Source organism: Trachurus trachurus (genome assembly GCF_905171665.1).
Source record: "Trachurus trachurus genome assembly, chromosome: 17".
Classification (NCBI taxonomy): Eukaryota; Metazoa; Chordata; class Actinopteri; order Carangiformes; family Carangidae; genus Trachurus; species Trachurus trachurus.
The window spans coordinates 13,578,538-13,597,454 of NC_139900.1; the positions used below are offsets into that span (position 1 = coordinate 13,578,538).

Sequence of the window (18,917 nt, forward strand, 5' to 3'; positions counted from 1 at the left end):
ATGAAATGTTTGCGATTGCCTTTGTGGGGTTTTGGGGTGTGTCTCAGAAGTTGTAAAAATCGAGGATCCTGGATCTAATTGCCGCTAAATCCCATTAGATCCCATTATAAACACGTTTTCTTTTTTAGCTTTCAGCGTCGACTTACTGTTCACTACACCAGACTTTCAGTTTAATGCTGCAACTTTGTTGGTTGATTGTTTAGTAATCCCGCCGTTCAGAGTTGTCTCGCGGTGGCTCTAATGCTTTTCCTCCACCTACACACTGCGTACAATACATTCAGCTGTTATTAATGCACAGACCTAAGCTCATTTACTCTCTGTGCTCTGAGCCTTTCTTTATTAAAACCATATGGAGGCAGTTGTTAAAAAAAAAAAAAAATCTGTGCAGGGTATCTGCAGGTTCAGGGAGTGTGTTGGCTTAAAAAAAAGTGCTGATTTTAGTTTCTGTCTTTCTCCCTGTGTTGACCTGAGACTTGGGCCTTCCAGTGCTGAACCATGCTTTTGTTTCAGTTTCAGTTGCATTGATTGTAGTATTAGTAATTTCAATACTATGAGGGTTAGGGTTATTGATCTGCCCACCACTGGCATGACCACATATGTGCATCATCATTATAAACTTTAACTTTAACACTTTTCTTCCTCTCAGCTGCTGATTAGACTTAAAAGTTCATTCACACATAATTGACCTAAAAGCAAATGAGTTATGGAGTCTTTTTTTTTTTTGCGCCTTCAGCTTGTTGGCACTGGAGCTGATATTTGTTTCATGTCACTTTTACAGGAGGAGAGCTTCTCAAAATACCGTTTCTATTAATCTCAGCTCATTTCATCCAAGTCATTAAATATTTCCTTACATGAGCCGACATGCTCCTACATGAGACTGAGTGTTCCCACGTCACTCTCGCTCTTGTATTTGCATTTTAGGGATTCAGATTCAGGTTTACCGTCACAAACAGTGCCAGCTCTCAATAATGGGACTTTTTTTTGTTTTGTTTTGTGTTTTTGCTCTACATTTACTAACTAAGGTCTGCTTCACTGTGGAGTTTCCTTCTCTCTGCTTGAATATGATGATGTACGCAGAAGTGTCCAAGTGGAGCAGCAGGTGTTATGTGGTCTTAACCTCGGATAGAAGAGATAATAATAAGGCTCTTAGCCATAATCCATGCCCATTGTTTCCCGACGAGCCCTCTAACAGCTCTTGGCACTGCGGTGGATTTAGTTACGATGGATTCATCAGCAACAGCAACACAACAATGGTTGCCTCTTATTATTGAGCGTCCATTATAACATAGCTACTGTACATAACTATGGCATGTGGCCCTCAGCAGTGAGTCGACTGTGTAAGCGACTTGCTACTGTTTTATAAGAACTTGTAGACACATGTTTGACAGCCAACGTTTTCCCTTGTTAAACACACACACAGTGCTAAAAAAAAAAAAAAAAAAGGAGCAGGCGACGCTCTGACTTGCGGCCTCCGGTGACTGTAGCTACACAACACATCAACAAACTAAACTGCAGGTTCCAGCTTTCTGGGAATTAGAGACGCACCACGGCCTTGTCAGGATTAACAGCTCTCTGGCAGCGAAAGCAAATGGGCATGTTTTAACAAGAGCAAAATTTTTTACTCAGCGCTCGAGTTAAGAGGAAGGTAGCTGTTCAGATCACTTGCAATGAATCCAAGGCACATGGAGCCCCTCAGTGTTTCCCCCCTCTCGTCGCTTGTGTTTGTGCCCGTGGTGGTGGTGGTGGTGGTGGTGTTTGGGGATGAAAAGGGGCCATCATGTGACTATTTTGGGGGGGAGCTGCTGGAATGTATTGTGATGCAGAGTCGCTGTCATTGCACATTTACTTTCCAGGCTTCAGTTAGGTGCATGAGAGTGGAAGAGTGCTTACATGTTTGAAAAACCACCGGCCTCCTGGACTTGGCTGGAGGCCAGACGCAAGTCCACACACACACACACACACACACACACACAGCGCCGTTACTATAAATGTGAGTGTCCATTAACCTCCGAGAAGGAGTGCATCCATCCATCAAAAGCCCTGCCTCAAAACTTAAAGCATTGTCTTTGCAAAAACCCTGGAAATGGCAGCAGGAAGAGCTCTTTCTTTCTTTAGAGCAGCATCACACACCTCGAGCCCCTGCAGACGCACTTGGGAAGGGGAAGTGGGGCCCAGAGAGTGGAGGAGGAGGAGGTGGAGGTCCCACTCCCACTTCAGCCCCCCCTGACACACACACGGACGGCAGCATCTTTTCCTGCCGTGGAGAAGAAGTGTTAGCGGCTCTGGCGTCTAGGAAGAGCCCCGGGATGAATCATGTGTGAACCTCATTGTTCTTGCAGTCAGGCAGGTCTGTGTGAACCTCGGTCTGTCACTAACCTCTGCCACAGCGCAGCCTGCTTTCCCATGATCTATATGCAGACCACCAATGTTTCCTCCTAGGACTTCCTGGCACACGTGGTGGATGATTAACTCAGGCCTAGGTGTGGTGGTGGGCCTCCCAGAGGACTTCACACAAACACCATGCAGGACTCCACGTCAAAAAAAAACTCCTTGACTCTTTCCTCCAAGGCCACGCTTTTTTTGAAAATGTTACGATCAATCTTTGCAACTCTGTGCACTCACTTCTCAGATACACTCTCAAAAACTCTTATTTCTTGTCAAAATGTCTCATTTCTAGTCAAAACTAATCTCTTTCCATTTAAAATAAGACTCATCACCTAAAAATGTACTTGTTTTTAGATAATTTTCACTTTTTTCAAACTGATTGTTACTTGAAATAAATAGAAAAATCTGAAAGTGAAAGCAAGATTTAATTGTGCTTGTAATAAGAAAGAAAAACTTGCTCCACTATCAGATTATTTCAAGTGAAAATATGCTTGAAAGAAGTAGAAATTGTCTAAAAACAAGCTACTTTTTAATGTGATGAGTCTTATTTAAAGTATAATGAGATTATAGAAATGGCATTTTGACTAGAAATAAGACAAATATTCTTGGCAAGATTTTGAGTTTTTGCAGTGTATCTCCCACAGGCAGTGTGGACCGAGCCGGTGTGTCACAGTACGTTCATAATGAGCGGTCGGCCTTATCAGCGTGAACCCTGACCCTGTTGTTTCTGCTGTCAAACAGGGTGTTACCTACATCCCCTATATGTTGAGGTAAAGGTTACACAGCGACATGTGGCTGTTATTAATGCAGAGAGTGGCAGAAAAGTGCAGCGTCTGGCTTTTATGTAAGAGCACTTTAATCTCTCCCTGCACTGAGGTGATCATTTCCAGCAGATTTATGTCATTACAGAGAGAGAAAGAGAGAGACATTATAAACCAACACACCTGCGCTGCTGTGAGTGACGGCTAAAGCCCCACATCGTCGTCGAGGTTTTTGCATCTACTTTATATTCCTTCCTACCTGTTTTCTGCAGCTTTTCGAAACAGCTTTCAGCTCCTCGCACTGCAAAAACTCAAAATCTTTCCAAGAATATTTGTCTTATTTCTTGTCAAAATGTCTAATTTCAAGTCAAAACTAATCGTTTTCCACTTAAAATAAGACTCATCACCACCTGTTTTTAGATAATTTTCACTTGTTCCAAACAAATTTTCACTTTAAATAAGTAGCAAAATCTGCCAGTGAAAGCAGGTTTTTTGTGCTTGTTATAAGGAAGAAAAACTTGCTCCACTATCAGATTTTTCTGCTTATTTCAAGTAAAAAATATGCTTGAAATGAGTAAAAAAGTGTCTAAAACAAGCTACTTTTAATATGATGAGTCTTATTTTAAGTATAATAAGATTTGTTTTGACTAGAAATTACAACTATTCTTGGTAAGATATTTGAGTTTTTGCAGTGCGTGTGGTTTTTACCCTCGGTGGCAACTTCTTCTTCCACCACAAGTTTATTAGATTTGTGGTAAATGAATGAGAACATTTGAAACTACTGTCATGGTCTTTTAGAGGACAATTTGCAGTCATCCTTTTAATCAGTTATCTAACAAACTCATCAAGTCTGCGGTTGAGCCGTCACTCCATCGACCTATACTCTACCTGCCTGTCACTGCCGATCAATTAAAGCAGCCGTCCAGACTCTCCCACCTCCTCCTCCTCTCTCCTCTCCAACGCACAGTGTGACGACAACTCAACTCTCCCTAACACTTTGACCTCTGACCCCGAGGCGGCGGCCGAGGGTCAGGATTAGAAATCACAGGTCAGAAAAACAAACAAACCTCTTTTTGAGTCCCCGGGAACAAGCGATGTTGTCAGCGTTCAGAATGATCATGTGTTTATGACTCATGTGTTTTTGTGTTCATCTCATCTGAGCCTCAAAAACACATCAATAGTTCTGAGACATAATGACCCTAATCTGACCAGAATAACAAAGTGGGGTACACAACTCGCTCCGGTCACACCGCCTCGGTCTAAAGAGACAAAATGGACTCAAGATGAGCTGATTATATTTGTTCAAGGTGCTTTTAACATCTAGAGCCAAAAAATAATGGGTTTTAATCAGCTCTTCATCCATCTATCTATGTATCTATGTATCTATGTATCTATGTATCTATCTATCTATCTATCTATCTATCTATCTATCTATCTATCTATCTATCTATCTATCTATCTATCTATCTATCTATCTATCTATCTATCTATCTATCTATCTATCTATCTATCTATCTATCTATCTATCTATCTCCTACAGTATTTCTATGTAGTCTATAGGTTTTAATCTCATTACAGACCTCGGCCCTGCAGCCCGCGCCCTCACTCACTATGGGATTATGCTTAAGATATAGAATTCACAGCGGTGCAATTTAGCCCTGCTTCCTCTATAATGCAAGATGTTCCTGCAGTGCATGATGGTCCAACCAATCGGCTCAGTAGCTAATTACTCTTGCACTGTTGCTGACCTTTCTCTCGCTCTTGTTGCTCTGTTACAGTAAGTGGCGCCTGTTGAAAAAAAAGGGCCTGTTGCTCCTCAGTTTTCAGTTTCAGACGTGTTGTTTTTGTTGCTGTTGTTGTTGCTGCTGCTGCTGTTGCACATGTGAGCGTCTTCCTCTCATTACCCACTGTGGTAAATAGACTTGATTACAGAGTGCTGATGATGAGCTGCTCTCTCCTCTTCCACGTTTCTCTGAACCTCCCAGTGAATCAATTCTCCCTGTTTCAGCGGCAGAGAGCTACGTTCACGACCACCTGCCTATTCTACAGACAAATTAAAAAAACAAACAAAAAAAAAAACAGCCTGAGAATATTTTAGATTCATCTGATGATTGAAAGTGCCTGTCACAGACACAGCTGCCGCAGAAATCCCGTAAGAGTAGCTTTGTGGTTTTCCAGTAAGATCTATTTTAGTAGAATAAACAACAGGACGTGATTATCTCCCACCAAACACACTGCGGCGGCGGCAGCGGTCGCTGCTGCTGCTGCTGTTGGCTTCATGGAGGATGTGAACAGAACAGGTAGTGAATTAGCAGTTGTGTGTGTGTGTGAGAAAGAGAGAAATGGCATTGTGGCACCCAAACAGACCAGGAAGAGGAACAGTCTTAGATATTTTGGGCTCGGACGACGGTTGTAAACATGGTGTGAAATACGTAATCCCAATGTTTTTTCCACTACTCTAGTGCCTGAGTGAGTGTGAGAACAGCCACAGGATCAAAAGGCAAATGTATTGTAGCATAAAAGGAGCAATCAATCAAAAAAACTACACCAGGTAGTGACGGCTTTCCTACTCTGAGGGACTGGTTGGACACAGTTGAGGAGATATGGGCTACAATATGGAAAGACTCACATATATACTGCGACCATATATTAATTTATTCACTTATTTATTTATTTATCCTCTTTTTCTCTTCTTCTATCAACCCATCTTTTTTTCTTTCCCTTTGTTTGTCTTTTTTCACTTTTTTTTTTATATGTGTCCATCTGCTGGGGCTATGTGCCAAGGGATAGGGGTGGGGGGTTGGTATCTGTTCTGGGGTATGCTGAATTTATATATGTAATTACTATTGTATAGAACACTATTGTTTTTCTAATATGTAAAATTCAATAATTGTAAAAAAAAACAAAAAAACATATATACTCCAACAAGTGGAATTCAGTGCTAAATAGGACAAATGGACAGTGACAAATCTCACTGCAGAGACGCCACCAGAGACTAGAAACATTGCATTATGACAACAAAAGACATGTATCCCATTGACACTGTTGTTTTTTCTCATTTTTCCTTAAAATGAAATAAAATATGAAAAAAACTAAAAAACTACACCAGGATCTCCAAGCTCCTTCCCCTTCAACTACGAACAGAAGGACAAAAGTTAAAGTGGCTCTCTCCCTCTCTCTTTTTGCTCTTTACACAGATTGACATTAAAGGATTTTAGGTTTGGGTCCTTTTGGTACTTTCCTCAACGCCATGTGATCTTGAATTGAATTGAGATGAAGGTAACAGCCAAATTAATATTTAAGTACGCAGGACAAAGTCTTCCTAGTTGGACGTTTGTTTGTTGTGGTTACTCCTTCTTAACCAGGTGCATGTGTGTTTGTGTGTTTTATGCGAGATACAATCAGTCACTGACGGAGACAGAAAAGGTTATGGTAATGGTGTTTAACGCCTGCTTCTACTCCGTTTTCATGTTGGTTAAAAACTCTTAAACCAAAAACTTGTACTGCCTTAGAAAACACAACACGACACATGACCAAAATGTGAAGCCCATATGATCGTCTGCACAGCTACCTCAGTGTTTAAATGATTTTTACTGGACAAACATGTCAGTAAATCAATTGGACGTGTCTTGTGTGTCTGAAGCATTGTTCTTGCTACTTTAACAAAATCAAGTGAAAAGCAACATCTCAACAAAACCAGTCATCCATTCAACGCTGCATTAGAGGCTGTGCACAGTTCGCCATGTGACCCCGTCCTTGCGTTTCTAACAGTGTAACTACATTATCCGTGCTTTCTCACCAATTGTGGTTTTGCCACCAACTTAAGATAAGACTCATCACCTAAAAATTAACTTGTTTTTAGACAGTTTTCACTTGTTTCAAACTCATTTCCAATTGAAATAAGTAGGAAAATCTGCCAGTGAAAGCAAGTTTTTTTGTGCTTGTAATAATAACAATAAGAAAAACTTGCTCCACTATCAGATTTTTCTACTTATTTCAAGTGGAAAATATGCTTTAAAAAAGTAAAAAAGTGTCTAAAAACAAGCTACTTTTTAAAACGTAAAGTGTCTTATTTTAAGTACAATTAGATTTGTTTTGACTAGAAATTACATTTTGACTAGAAATAAGACAAATATTCTTGGTAAGATTTTGAGTTTTTGCAGTGTATCGACTCACTGTATTCTTGATTTAAGCACTTTATTTAGAGTTTAAAAAGTTACTTGTCTTAAGAAAAGAGTTGAATAGAATAAACTTTATTGTCCAGCCTGCAGGCAGGAAAAAACTGTTGTCGGTCTCAAAATAAACACGTCCACAAGTTACATCACATGATGTTAACACACAGGAAGATCTCACACGTCCCAAATCATCTGCTAATGACGGACCGGAGCCTGAGATAAGACTGTTTTTGTCAACAGCGTCTAATTCTGGAACCAATTTTTTATTCCTCCACACATGGTCACAGCACAGGAAACGACAGTAAAATGATGGCAGCCAATCAGAGAAGTGATCCTTGAATAACTGTTTTGTCCTATTGGACTTGAATCAAGTTTAATCGAAGCTGAAGAAAGAAAACTTCTTCATGGCCATTATGTAAAAAAAAAAAACCGCAGATCATTTCAATTTAATTGTTGTTGATTTAATATGACTTCAACGGAAATCTCTGGGTTTTTGAAGTCATAACATTTGACTCAAGACAATTGCTGCACACAACTGGAACAAACTACCAGCAGAACTGAAATCTGCCCCAACTGTAAACACTTTTAAATCCAGGTTAAAAACATTTCTCTTTTCATGTGCTTATAGCTGAGCTCTTTTTAAGAACTTTAAACTTTATCTATTTTATTTTATTTTACTTTTTTATTCTTCTTTATAGATCTATGTAAATAAAGATGCCTTGCCTTGCCTAAAAACTATGTCTCTATTCTATCTATAGAATAGATGAGTAATTGCTGGAGGATTGGGTTAGACTTTAGACTTTTTATTAGGGAAATTATTTTTCACATGACCTTTTCATTACACCACAAGAACAGAGCAAGCACACAAAACACACATAGTAGGCTACAACTCATTAATCAACAATCTAGATAGAAGAAGAAAGAAAAAGTCCACACTCTGGCCTGGTTATCTCGTCTGCCCCTCAGTGCCCTGGATCTGCGTCCCGAGGGCAGAGTGGCGATGTGGGTGTTGAGTGGGTTTGTGATGTCCTGTACTATTGAGGTTGGTAAAAACAAGATTGGTAAAAACAAGTTTACCAAGTTGGTAAAAACAAGATTGTTTTTTCCAACCTACTGAAGCCTAAAACCCCCAAATAATTAAGTTTTTCTCACATAAGACACAGAAAAAGCAGCTCAACCAGAGCTCACTTGTGAATTTTTGGTTTAGAAAATCATAGCTGTATCAATTTCTCATCAATAGGGCCTATCAGTTATTATCATCATTAATCAACGTATTGTATCAGTTCTGCTGTTTATAAACTTGAACATTTAAGATCTGATTTCTCATTCAATCTCAGACTTCTCACTCTATTTTAAGTCTTTCTAATGTTTTTATTTTGGGGTGGTTTTATTTGTGTAGTTGTCTTGTTAATGTGTGTTTTCTTTGTGGACTCGCTATGTTGAATTACCCTCAAGGGAGAAATTAATCATCTTTGAATTGAACATCTGGACCAAACCAAACAAAGATTCAGTCCTGCTTCAGGACTGGAGACTTCTCTGGTCGTTCTTTGTTCATTTTTTTTTTTTTTTGCAACGAACTTTAACTTAAAAAAGAAAAAAAAAAAAAGTAAATTGAAAACATGGCTGAAGGACTCTGCGCTCACAGTAAGAGACTCTGACTTGCAGACTGACTTCACTTGTCATCACTAGTCGGAAACTCCTACTTCAGGTTTAATTCATAGTGATAAACTAGTGTCGTTTTTCTGTTCTTGGTTTTCATGTTGTTTTTATTTTACCTTTTGTTTTCAGATCCTCACTGTGAGTTTCATTGTGTCTGTTGTTCACGGCGACTGTTTCCTTGACAACCACAATAAATGTATCATGCATTGTCCATCCATGTTGAATATGAACTACTCTATTCCAGCTTCTTTTCATCTTTCATTTCATTGTATTCCCTTGAATCCTATTTAAAGGTGTTTATTTAAATGTTATCATTGTTCTTTTGTTGCTTTTCTTGATGCATTGATGAAAAGCACTTTGAGTTGCTTTGCCGTTTGCTTTATTTATTCTGTTTTGTTTTATTTATTCATCTTTTATCTAACCACAAAGGTCATTTTTTTCCTCTGCCACACAGTCCTCGTCAAGATGGGCAGACAAAAAAAAAAGGTGACATGTAAAAGGTACAAAACTGCCAACACCACGAGAACATATAAAAGCACAGAAAACACACATACAGAGATCAGGGGCTAAAAAAAAAAAGAATCATGGTAAATAATGGCACACGTTGAAAGCATTAACATAAAGACTGACTCTATTTAATAATATCGTTAAACATATCAAGAGAGGGTACAGATGCCAATTTAAGTTTGATGCCTTGCAGCTTATTGACTATGTGTATGTGTATTTATGTGTGTGTGCGTATATATATTTATATATTATACATTATTATATGTTATAGCAATATATATTTATATATTATACATGTTATATATATACATTGGGATTTAATAAGCTTTGGCTTCTTCCCACTCCTTTTGAACATAAATAAGTGTTAAGTTTTGTTGTTTCATTTTGTGTTGTCTTGTATCTATTATTTGTTTTTATTTTGTTATTCTTTTATTCTGTGTTCAAATAAACTTTCATTCATTCATTCATTCATTCCAAACTCGTGGTGCATGAAAGGAAGAGTCAGATTTATCCAGCTCTGTTTGACACTGGTTTAAATTAGAAAAAAAACTAATAATCTCAGCCGTATTCTGTGGCTTTACATCTCTTGCAATATTAAATTCATTCCTAACTAAGCCAGACCGCAGTAACTACGCAAACAGTGAAACTGAGAAAAATGGCTTTAAAGTTTTTTGATTTGCCTTCCAAATGTGTTGTAGGTAGATTGGTGAAAATACACAGATTTGACAGGTTTTCATGAAGTAATATCATGCAATTAAATATATGACCACATATTTTACATTTTACCCCTAAAAAGCAGATACTGCGCTCTGGTGCCCTTAAACAGATAGACAGGTAATGCTGAGGCAAAGTGCAGTAACTAGGCCTATGTTGTTGTTTTCTTCCAGCTTTCATTACTTAAAGCAGAAGTAAGCGATCCGGTCGTTTTGGCTAATTCTGCGTTCCAAAGGCTTTTGAAACCGTAAGTTACGACTTGAAGTCACGACTTACGACTTTGTAGAGTTCAAGGCAACCCGTAACTCGTGTTTTTCCGACCTGTTGCACCTGTTTTACCTGTGAAAGTCACTATAACGGCCACTCGTAACTTCCGACCCGTGAACTCGTACCAGATCGAACTGGTACGACTTCACAGGTCGGAAAAACACGAGTTACGGGTTGCCTTGAACGCACCATAACTAGTCCACGCCCTCGTCATGGATCTATTGGTCCTCGTCCCTACGTCACCACATTCACCTTGGCTGCATGCCGTTCTCTCTCCTCATTGGATAAAGGTTGTAGGATACAAGAAAAGTTTTCTTAGAGCACTGGAAAAGAGAGTAACGACCGTTAATATAATACATCCATGGTAACGACACGCATTGGTCCAATGGAAGCGCCTCCTGATGGCGGAATATGGGTATTGCAAAAGCGCCCAAGAACTGACAACTCTGCATTGTTGGTGAATGAGCAAGTGTGGTATTTTCAATAATTTAAGGACATTTATAGATCATCCACGTTAATAGCATCATTGAGGATCCTTTACAGATAAATATTAACACATAGGCGAGTAAAAAATAAAAATAAAAAATAAAAAAAAAATATTAAAAAATAGTTGTCTACATTAATGTTTCAATCTACATTTTGTAATAAACAAATTATAAGTATAATCTGATATGACCAAGATACCTAAAAACAAAAACACGGCAGTTTTCATCAATTTACAAGCAATTGGGCAACACACATACATTGGAGTGAATGAGTTTTCTGGGCGCTTTTGCAATACCCATATCTCAAAGGAGGTTAAATCGAAAGCAACTGGACTTAGTTATTAGTCTAGGAAGACGTTTCACCTCTCATCCAAGAGGCTTCATCAGTTCATGTACGCATCTGACCAGGCTGGGACTGGTCCAACTATCTGGTGTGGAGACTCACTATTTAACCTCTTGTGTGGGCGTTCACAAGGGTGATGATGTCACTGGTTCCCTTTTGTGCTCCAAGTGCCAACGACAGTCGTTTAAATGACTGCCTTTGATGGAAGGTTGGTTTCGACTTCGTTAGTGCCCTATTGTGTTATAACGACAGTCGTTTGAGTCACTTGCCACTTGTGAACAGTGGTTGTTCTTTGAGGCTAGATTGTTGAATCTCCTGGGAAGGGATGAAAGGGCAGCATTGTAAATTGGAGATAGGTGGTGTCTGATAGGTGGATAGGTGGTGTCCAAAATACATTCATATAGGATAGGTGGCTCAACTTACCCCTGGCCAAATGGATCAACTTACCCCACAGCTACCTTAGCTTGGGTTTATTGCTCTCACAGCTAAAATGGTGCAGTTTCATGCTAGGTTTACTACCTCATGTTGTAGCTCATAGATACCACAACCCATGTATAAAACAAATTTGCAATCATCTATTTTGGTCTAAACACAATTCTCATGAAACTTATGATAGACAAAATTCACTCTCAAGAGTGAAAAATGATTTTTTGGTCATAAATGTAAACCACTTAACTCACTTGGCTCTAATCTTCACAGACTCCATGAAATGATGCCTGCCTTCCAAATATTTGGTCACGTGCTAATTTTTTTCCTATAGTTTCCTAGAAACAAGGGGTGGGCCAACTTACCCACTGGCTCATCTTACCCCACTCTCCCCTATATAAAAACAAAAAGTTCTTATTTACAAAATGTGCAAAATACGTGATGAATTGATAAATCGTCTCAGATCTGCTCTCTGTTCTGCTCTCCACCTCCTGGTTAAAAACCACAGATGATAAAGCATTTTCATTTGCTGGCCCTGATCAATGGACTTGATTAAATCTATAACAATCAGGTCTTCTCAAATTACATCAAAGACCCATCTCTTCTTTCTTCTTTAGCCTCTTAATTGTCAACATCTGACCACACTTCTTTTTGTGCAATACATAGACTTTTTTTTTTTTTAAGTATTATTAATTTACATAGGCTTTATCCTCTTATTTCTGCATGTGCTTTTTTTTTCGTCGTTTGATTGTTATCATCATAATTTAGTGTTTCCTGTGCTCAGCTGTCTTTACATTGCAAATAGTTTTTTTTTTTTTTTTACCACCTGACAGTGGGATCAGTTTGTTGTGTAATCCAATAAGCTCCAGTCCGTATTTCCCCTGAAGCCCATCTGGCTCACTGGCAGGGTTTGTTTACTGGCGGAGAGGCTGGGAAGAAGGGGATCCTACAGGAGACTGTACAATCTACCTCTGTCTGTGCAAGAAGAAAAAGAAGAAGGAGAGGAAGGAGGAAAAGAAGAAAAGGAGGAGAAATAACAAGAAAACTTTAACCTAGCCTATATCTCACCTACTTTTCTCTTATTCTCGTGCATGCGGAGTCGTCGTAGCCTATTATAGCAGACAGCTTGGACACAACTTGGAGCAAACATTTTTTTTGCTCTCCTTTCTTCTAAATACCTGATAAAACAGAAAAAAAAATTAAAAAAGAGAGAGGACAGTGGAGTTGTTAGTGCTGCTTCTGCTGCTGCTGAGCCAACGACGGACGGACGGAGGGAAGACGGACTGAGGAGCGGAGTGTCTGTCAGCTTCACCCCACAGTCCTCATTCAAATCTCGGCATTGACTGAGCTGGAGTTGTCGCCACCACCACCACCGCTTTGGAGCTTCGGCGAAAAGAAAGAAAAACAACCAAAAAAACACCGTATTATTTCACAACAAGCAGCAAGGAAAAAACACAACAAGAAGAAGTCAAACTGTGATGTTTTTTTGTGCTCGCTGGAGGATTTGAGAGGATTTATTATTGTTATTATTCACGAAAAGACACGCTAACGTTACGCCACGCATGCCACAACAACCACCACCACCGAGTCAGCAGCAGCGAGAGGCTCCCTCCCAAAAAACCCTCCTGAATTAACTTCACGGTGGTTTTTCACGCACGCACGTTTCCTCCGCCGATGCTGGGTTTTTTTTATACCCCCATGCGTGTTTTTTTTGTTTTTGTTTTTTTTAAACAGCATACATGTGCATCATCACGGCGGTATGCGTGAGATTTGTCAAAGTTAAAATTAATTGAAAAAGGAGGAGGAGGAGGAGGGAGGTCGTGTCGTTGTCAAGCAGCAGAAGCAAAAGCAAAAAAAAAAAAAAAAACTTCATTCACTTGTTGTGGCCTGGTTCAGACTGGAGGCGGCTAATGTGGCTAAGCTAACTAGCTAGCTAGCTACCAGCGTTAGCTTAGCTCCCTTTCTTTTGCTCGGGCCAGCAGCAACAATAACAAAGTCGGTGTTTTTTTTTATTTTATTTTATATCCACGCCACGGACGGACGAGCTCAACCACAGGCCAATTTAATTCAATTCAAGCAACTTAAAGAAGAAGCGGACGAAGCAGCACTCGTGTGTCGTTGTGCTTTGACGTTGCTTTTCTTCCATGAGGTGGCTAATAACTGTAGCATCGGTAGCATCATCGGTGCTAACGCCTTGTGTGTGTGTGTGTTTGACTGAACTGAACTGAACACGTTGGACTCGATCCTCCGCCCATCTTCCGGGATGTCTTTTATTTATTTTTGTTTACCTGTTGGCGCACGCCGCAAAACAAAACCAGTTTCCTGAAGCTCGTTTCCACTCTTTTATAGTCTGAACTGGACTTGAAACTGTCCTGCTGCTGCTCGCTGTGGATTGTTATTATTCGTCTCTTTCTTTTATTTTTGAACCCAGTGCTGGATGGTGTCTTATCCAGAGTCAGTGATGTGTCGCCGGACTTTGTGTTTTGTTTTGACCGCCGTCTGCTTTGTGATGAGCTGTCATCGAGCGACTGGAGAGAGTAAGTAACACTAATTAACTAGTTTTTTTTTATTGTTTTGTTTGTCTTTATTTAACATTAAAACGTTTTACTTGTCTCATTAAAGTGACTGTTTGCAGTGAACATGATGATGCAGCCTGCTGAGAAGTGATAATAAATAGCTGATCCACACTCATAATTTGATTAAAAAGTTAAATACTAGAAGTCATAGTCTGTCCAATATTGCACAATTTTCTGTTATTTACAATGAGATTTAAAATGATTGCAGATTTATTACCTGTTTTAAAACACTGGGTACATAGCTACATTGAATGAATTAATCTTTTTTTTTTTTCCATTTTCATCGAAGATCCATACACTTTCAGTTCTCAAATAATTGTAAGAATAATTATTAGATCCTACTAAACACACATTTTAAAGTGTATGCTGTTTCCAAATAGACAAAAAATGAAAAATAAAGATGAATAACCCATTAGGAAACACTATAAACAAATGAATGAGCAGTGAAGACACCCTGCTGCAATATTATCATACAGATATAGTTTTTTTTAATTGTTATTTGTTTTGTTTTGTTTGTGTTCTGTGGGTTATTTGATAAATGCACGTAGGCAGCAAGTTGTAGACAGTCACTGCATTGAAGGGACAAAGGTTAAAAACACTTATCTACAAATTTGAGTCTGCACAGGGACTGTAAACAAAATGTTTTGTCCCAAATAAGTAAGTAGTCTGAGAATTTAGAAGAACTAATTGGCTGCTATTGTAGATTGGGAAGCCTTGGCTTGTAGCTGTGGTCAGTGCAGGAATGTAACAATAAGCCCTCTTTACAGCCACGGACAATCCCTTTATATTCACCAGCCAACCAGCCTGGGTGATAAGAATGAATGAACACATTTGCACTCACCCGGAGACATTTGAACACCACACTCACTGTTTAACACTTCTTTTTTTGTTATTATTATTATTTTAAACAAATTTTAGTTACACTTTGAGGAAATGTAGGCTATGGCAAACCTGTGGAACTACTCGCTTGTTTAAACATCTGTACAGTAAGTGTGAGTTTAAACACAAACATCGACAGAGATCAAACTTCAGGTAAACATTACAATTTCCATACGTTTGTCCATATGCTGTATGAGGATTTTCTTTTCTTTTTTTTTAACTAATCATATGATTTGGTGAAGGGTAACTGTGATTTATAGGTGTTAATTTGTCAAGAAACAACTCTTTTTTGTTTTCTTTACTGCATAACTTATGATAGTTGGCCATTAGTTTGTGTTAATCCATCCATCACCATCATTGTTTTGTTTTCGATATTCTGCTATAAAAATTACTCTTAAATACAGATTAAAAAGATCTGTCAGGAAGTTAGACCAATTCTAAGCACATTCATTACCAAGATATTTCTACTGATTTATCTACCCATCTATCTTATCTATTTGTTTAATCTTCCAATAACAGTGAAGAACTACTTACACAGTATCTTGCAGCGCCAGATGACATCACTTTTAAATGTCTGGGTTTGTCCGACCAGCCGTCCAAAATCTATTTGAGATGCTATTTGAGAAGATTTTTTGGCATTTCTGCTTGAAAAATGGCCATTCATTGTGTGTACAGCTTCTTGTAAAAGCCACAGGCAATTTAGATGAGTGATTGACATGCATTAAAAAGAATACGTTTTTTATGATTATTACTCTAAACTATTTCTTTTAAATGTCTTTGTACATTACAGTAGCTCTGTGGCACAATTTCCAAATATAAAAGGCTCATATAGATACTTGTATTCCTATTAACTTACAGTTATCTCATATGTTAATTCATTAAATTCTCTGTTGTCTTGCACAAATCTTGCACATGTAAACAACCAACAGTGTTTTACTTATTTCAGTCATATGAACAGGAGCTCCTCCTCTTCAGCATGACAAGTTTGCCCACTGTCTGTGCAACTCACACACAGTGTGTAGCTTCAAAACAGCCATACTGCCCCAGCACATGGCTGTTGGCGTAGGTTGGGTCGCTGCTGGAGTTTAAGCAGCGCTCACTCAGTCTGGGTACAAGAAAAAGCACAGGCCTGCTGCGCTCTCACCTTTTGTCAGATTTTAAGATGAGGGGCGAATGGAGCGATGTCATCAAACCAGTTTGAGCGAGAATTTTAAGACATAAATCAAAAGCAAGTTGTGTAATTGCTCCGCAGCCGCCGCCACCGCCCCCCTCTCCCCTCTTCCCTTCCCCTGCCCCCTGCCCCCTCCTCCCCTCCTCCCACTCCTCTCAGACTTGAGCGTGAACCACAGAAGGAAAGAGTGGAACCTGGGCCTCACACTGGCCGATTTCATAAGCCACGACTGACTGACTGACTGACTGACTGACTGACCAGTGTCGAAGTCAGCTCGCTGGTCGCTGTCCAGCTCAGCTTGATGGAAAAATTCACTTAATAATGGAAGCTTATATTTAGCGGTGGCGTTAATTATTATTAATTTATTCAGCATCGAGTGGCAGCTGAAAAATATGAGAGCCAGTCTTGTCCATGTACGTACGTGTCGTGTGCCTTGTTACATGCGGCATATTTCATACTGGCCCCTGGTCTGGGCCTCTCGTCGTGTACATTCAGCATGTTTCTGCTGCTGCTGCTGCGTGACTTTGGAAAGACACAGTCAGTCGTAGTTGGTAAACTCCTCTTACTGCTGTTTTTATTTAAGTTGTCTCTCAAGTCCTCAAAGAATCCTCAAACCACCCAGAGGAAAACAAAAAAATCATCTAGGATGAAAAGGATTTCCAACCTGTTTCTCAAGTTGTTCTGCTGTTTCCCAACACAGACGTTGACTGTTAATGACATATCTGTGCTCAAACTTTTTGAATATGCCACTATTTCCTGGGGCTGTTTGCCTGTTGGATTGTAAAACCTGTGGCATTTCAGGTTAATTCTGCTTTTAGTTCATGTATTTGAAAACATTTGAGTGAATTTTTTACATGTTAAAGTTATTTACAAACTTATATTTATGGTATTTGGTGTATTATCATCTTATGTGTGTGATTGTTTTATCATAAGTATTGTGATGAATGTTGCCCTGTCCTCTTGCGCCATGAGCTCACTGAGGTCACATTTGTTGAATTGGCTTTAAAGTTACTAAAAGAAAAGTATCATAAGTTATGTTGTCATAGAAAATAATGTGTTATAGTTTTCTTCTTATAAAAAAGTCATTCGTTCATTATCTGGATAGGAAGCAAATGCAACTTGGGAGACAGTGTTGAAATCAGTAAGTGCTTTTTTAATGTCAAACATCAAAAGTAATTCATTTATGTAAAAAAAAACAGCCTAAAACAAAAGAGTTGCCTCGTGAACCGTTGAAGATAATAAGAGGCACGTCCTGTGGTTAACATCCAGCTCGGTTCACCTCAGGTTCTGCGCTGAGGTCTCAGGTGGTTTGGTTGTCACACTGCAGCGTACGATAACATGTCACTTCACCAAGAGTGTCGAGCAGCAGGAGCTCGCCATGAAGCCAGCGAGCAGCTTGTTGCCGGGCGCCACTCAGGGCCACACAGCAGGTCTTGTAGGTGGGCAGATCTCCAACGACCTGGCGCCCTTGATTTACGCCTCCCGACAAGGAGAGCAATTGTAAGGTGATGAAACTGTCACCTCCCAACCACCTCTTCAGAAAACACTCAAACAGAAACAGTGCACACACACACACACATACACACATGCACACACCGCCACCGCTGCTGTCTCAAGTGCCAAAGTCACGAGTGCCTTTGACGTGAATACAATAGAATGATTTTTGCACTTGTCACCCTCAGAAATGGCCGTCTAATCCGGGTTGACAGGTTCACGTCTTGAAAGTTATACACAAGCTGCCTGAAAACGGAGTATAATCAGGCACACCTGCGCTCTTTCACTTGACGTCGACCACACACACAGACGTCTCGACGAGGAAACCTTGTTGTGTGTCAGATCTTCACCCTTGACACCGTGCTCCTGTTAAAAGGAAATGTGCTTGTTATTGTGCTCTCACTCGTTAAAGGTAATGATTACCTCCGCTGCCACCGACGCTGTCCTCGATGCCCACGCAAACAACACTGATATGCGTTATGATTCAGCCCGTCAATTGGAGACTTTAGCATCAGTTGTTGTTCCAGCCTTGACACTTGCCACTTTTAGTGTCGAATTACGCCGCCGTCTCGCAGGGGTTTTGAAAGTCACAGATGTCCTAAGTTTAAAAAAAAAAAAAAAAAATGGGAGACAAAGAGAAAAGATTGGCTTTGGATGTTCTTTATTTTTACATACAGTTGGTTTGTTTTTTGAAAACCAGCAAAGAATGATGTGTAAGCAAAGGCAGCTGGTGGGCAACTGAATCACCAAATGATCCTTGGTCCAGAGCCATTTATCCACAGGATACACATCGCACAATCCCAAGAGGGAACTTTGTGGTTTTTATACGCTCCCTCTTTTACTCGATTGCGCTCTATTTAAAGGCCGGGGCCCTGAATTACTCTGGTTTAATTTTATTCCCCCAGCCTTTTGTTCTGTGTGATATTGTTAATGTGCTGGGCTCGCCATGTTACCCCCTACCAAACAGCTGGCACATTCGATATCCTGCCCCCCCCCCCCACCTCCACCACTTCCCCCCCTCTGCGCCTGCCTAGAAGTCATTTATAGGAGAGTCTATACTGTCGAGGACGGCCTT

At 39.7% G+C, this 18,917-nt stretch overlaps 1 protein-coding gene across 1 annotated transcript in view; it reads left to right on the forward strand.

The window, feature by feature from the left end:
* The first annotated feature begins 12,649 nt into the window (after positions 1-12,649).
* The window catches only part of insra (insulin receptor a), a 63,112-nt gene continuing 56,844 nt past the window's right edge, over positions 12,650-18,917 (forward strand). The window contains exon 1 of the mRNA XM_083991059.1: positions 12,650-14,259. Coding sequence (XP_083847185.1) covers positions 14,160-14,259 — 100 coding nt within the window. The 5' untranslated portion in view covers positions 12,650-14,159. The remainder of the gene's footprint in view (positions 14,260-18,917) is intronic.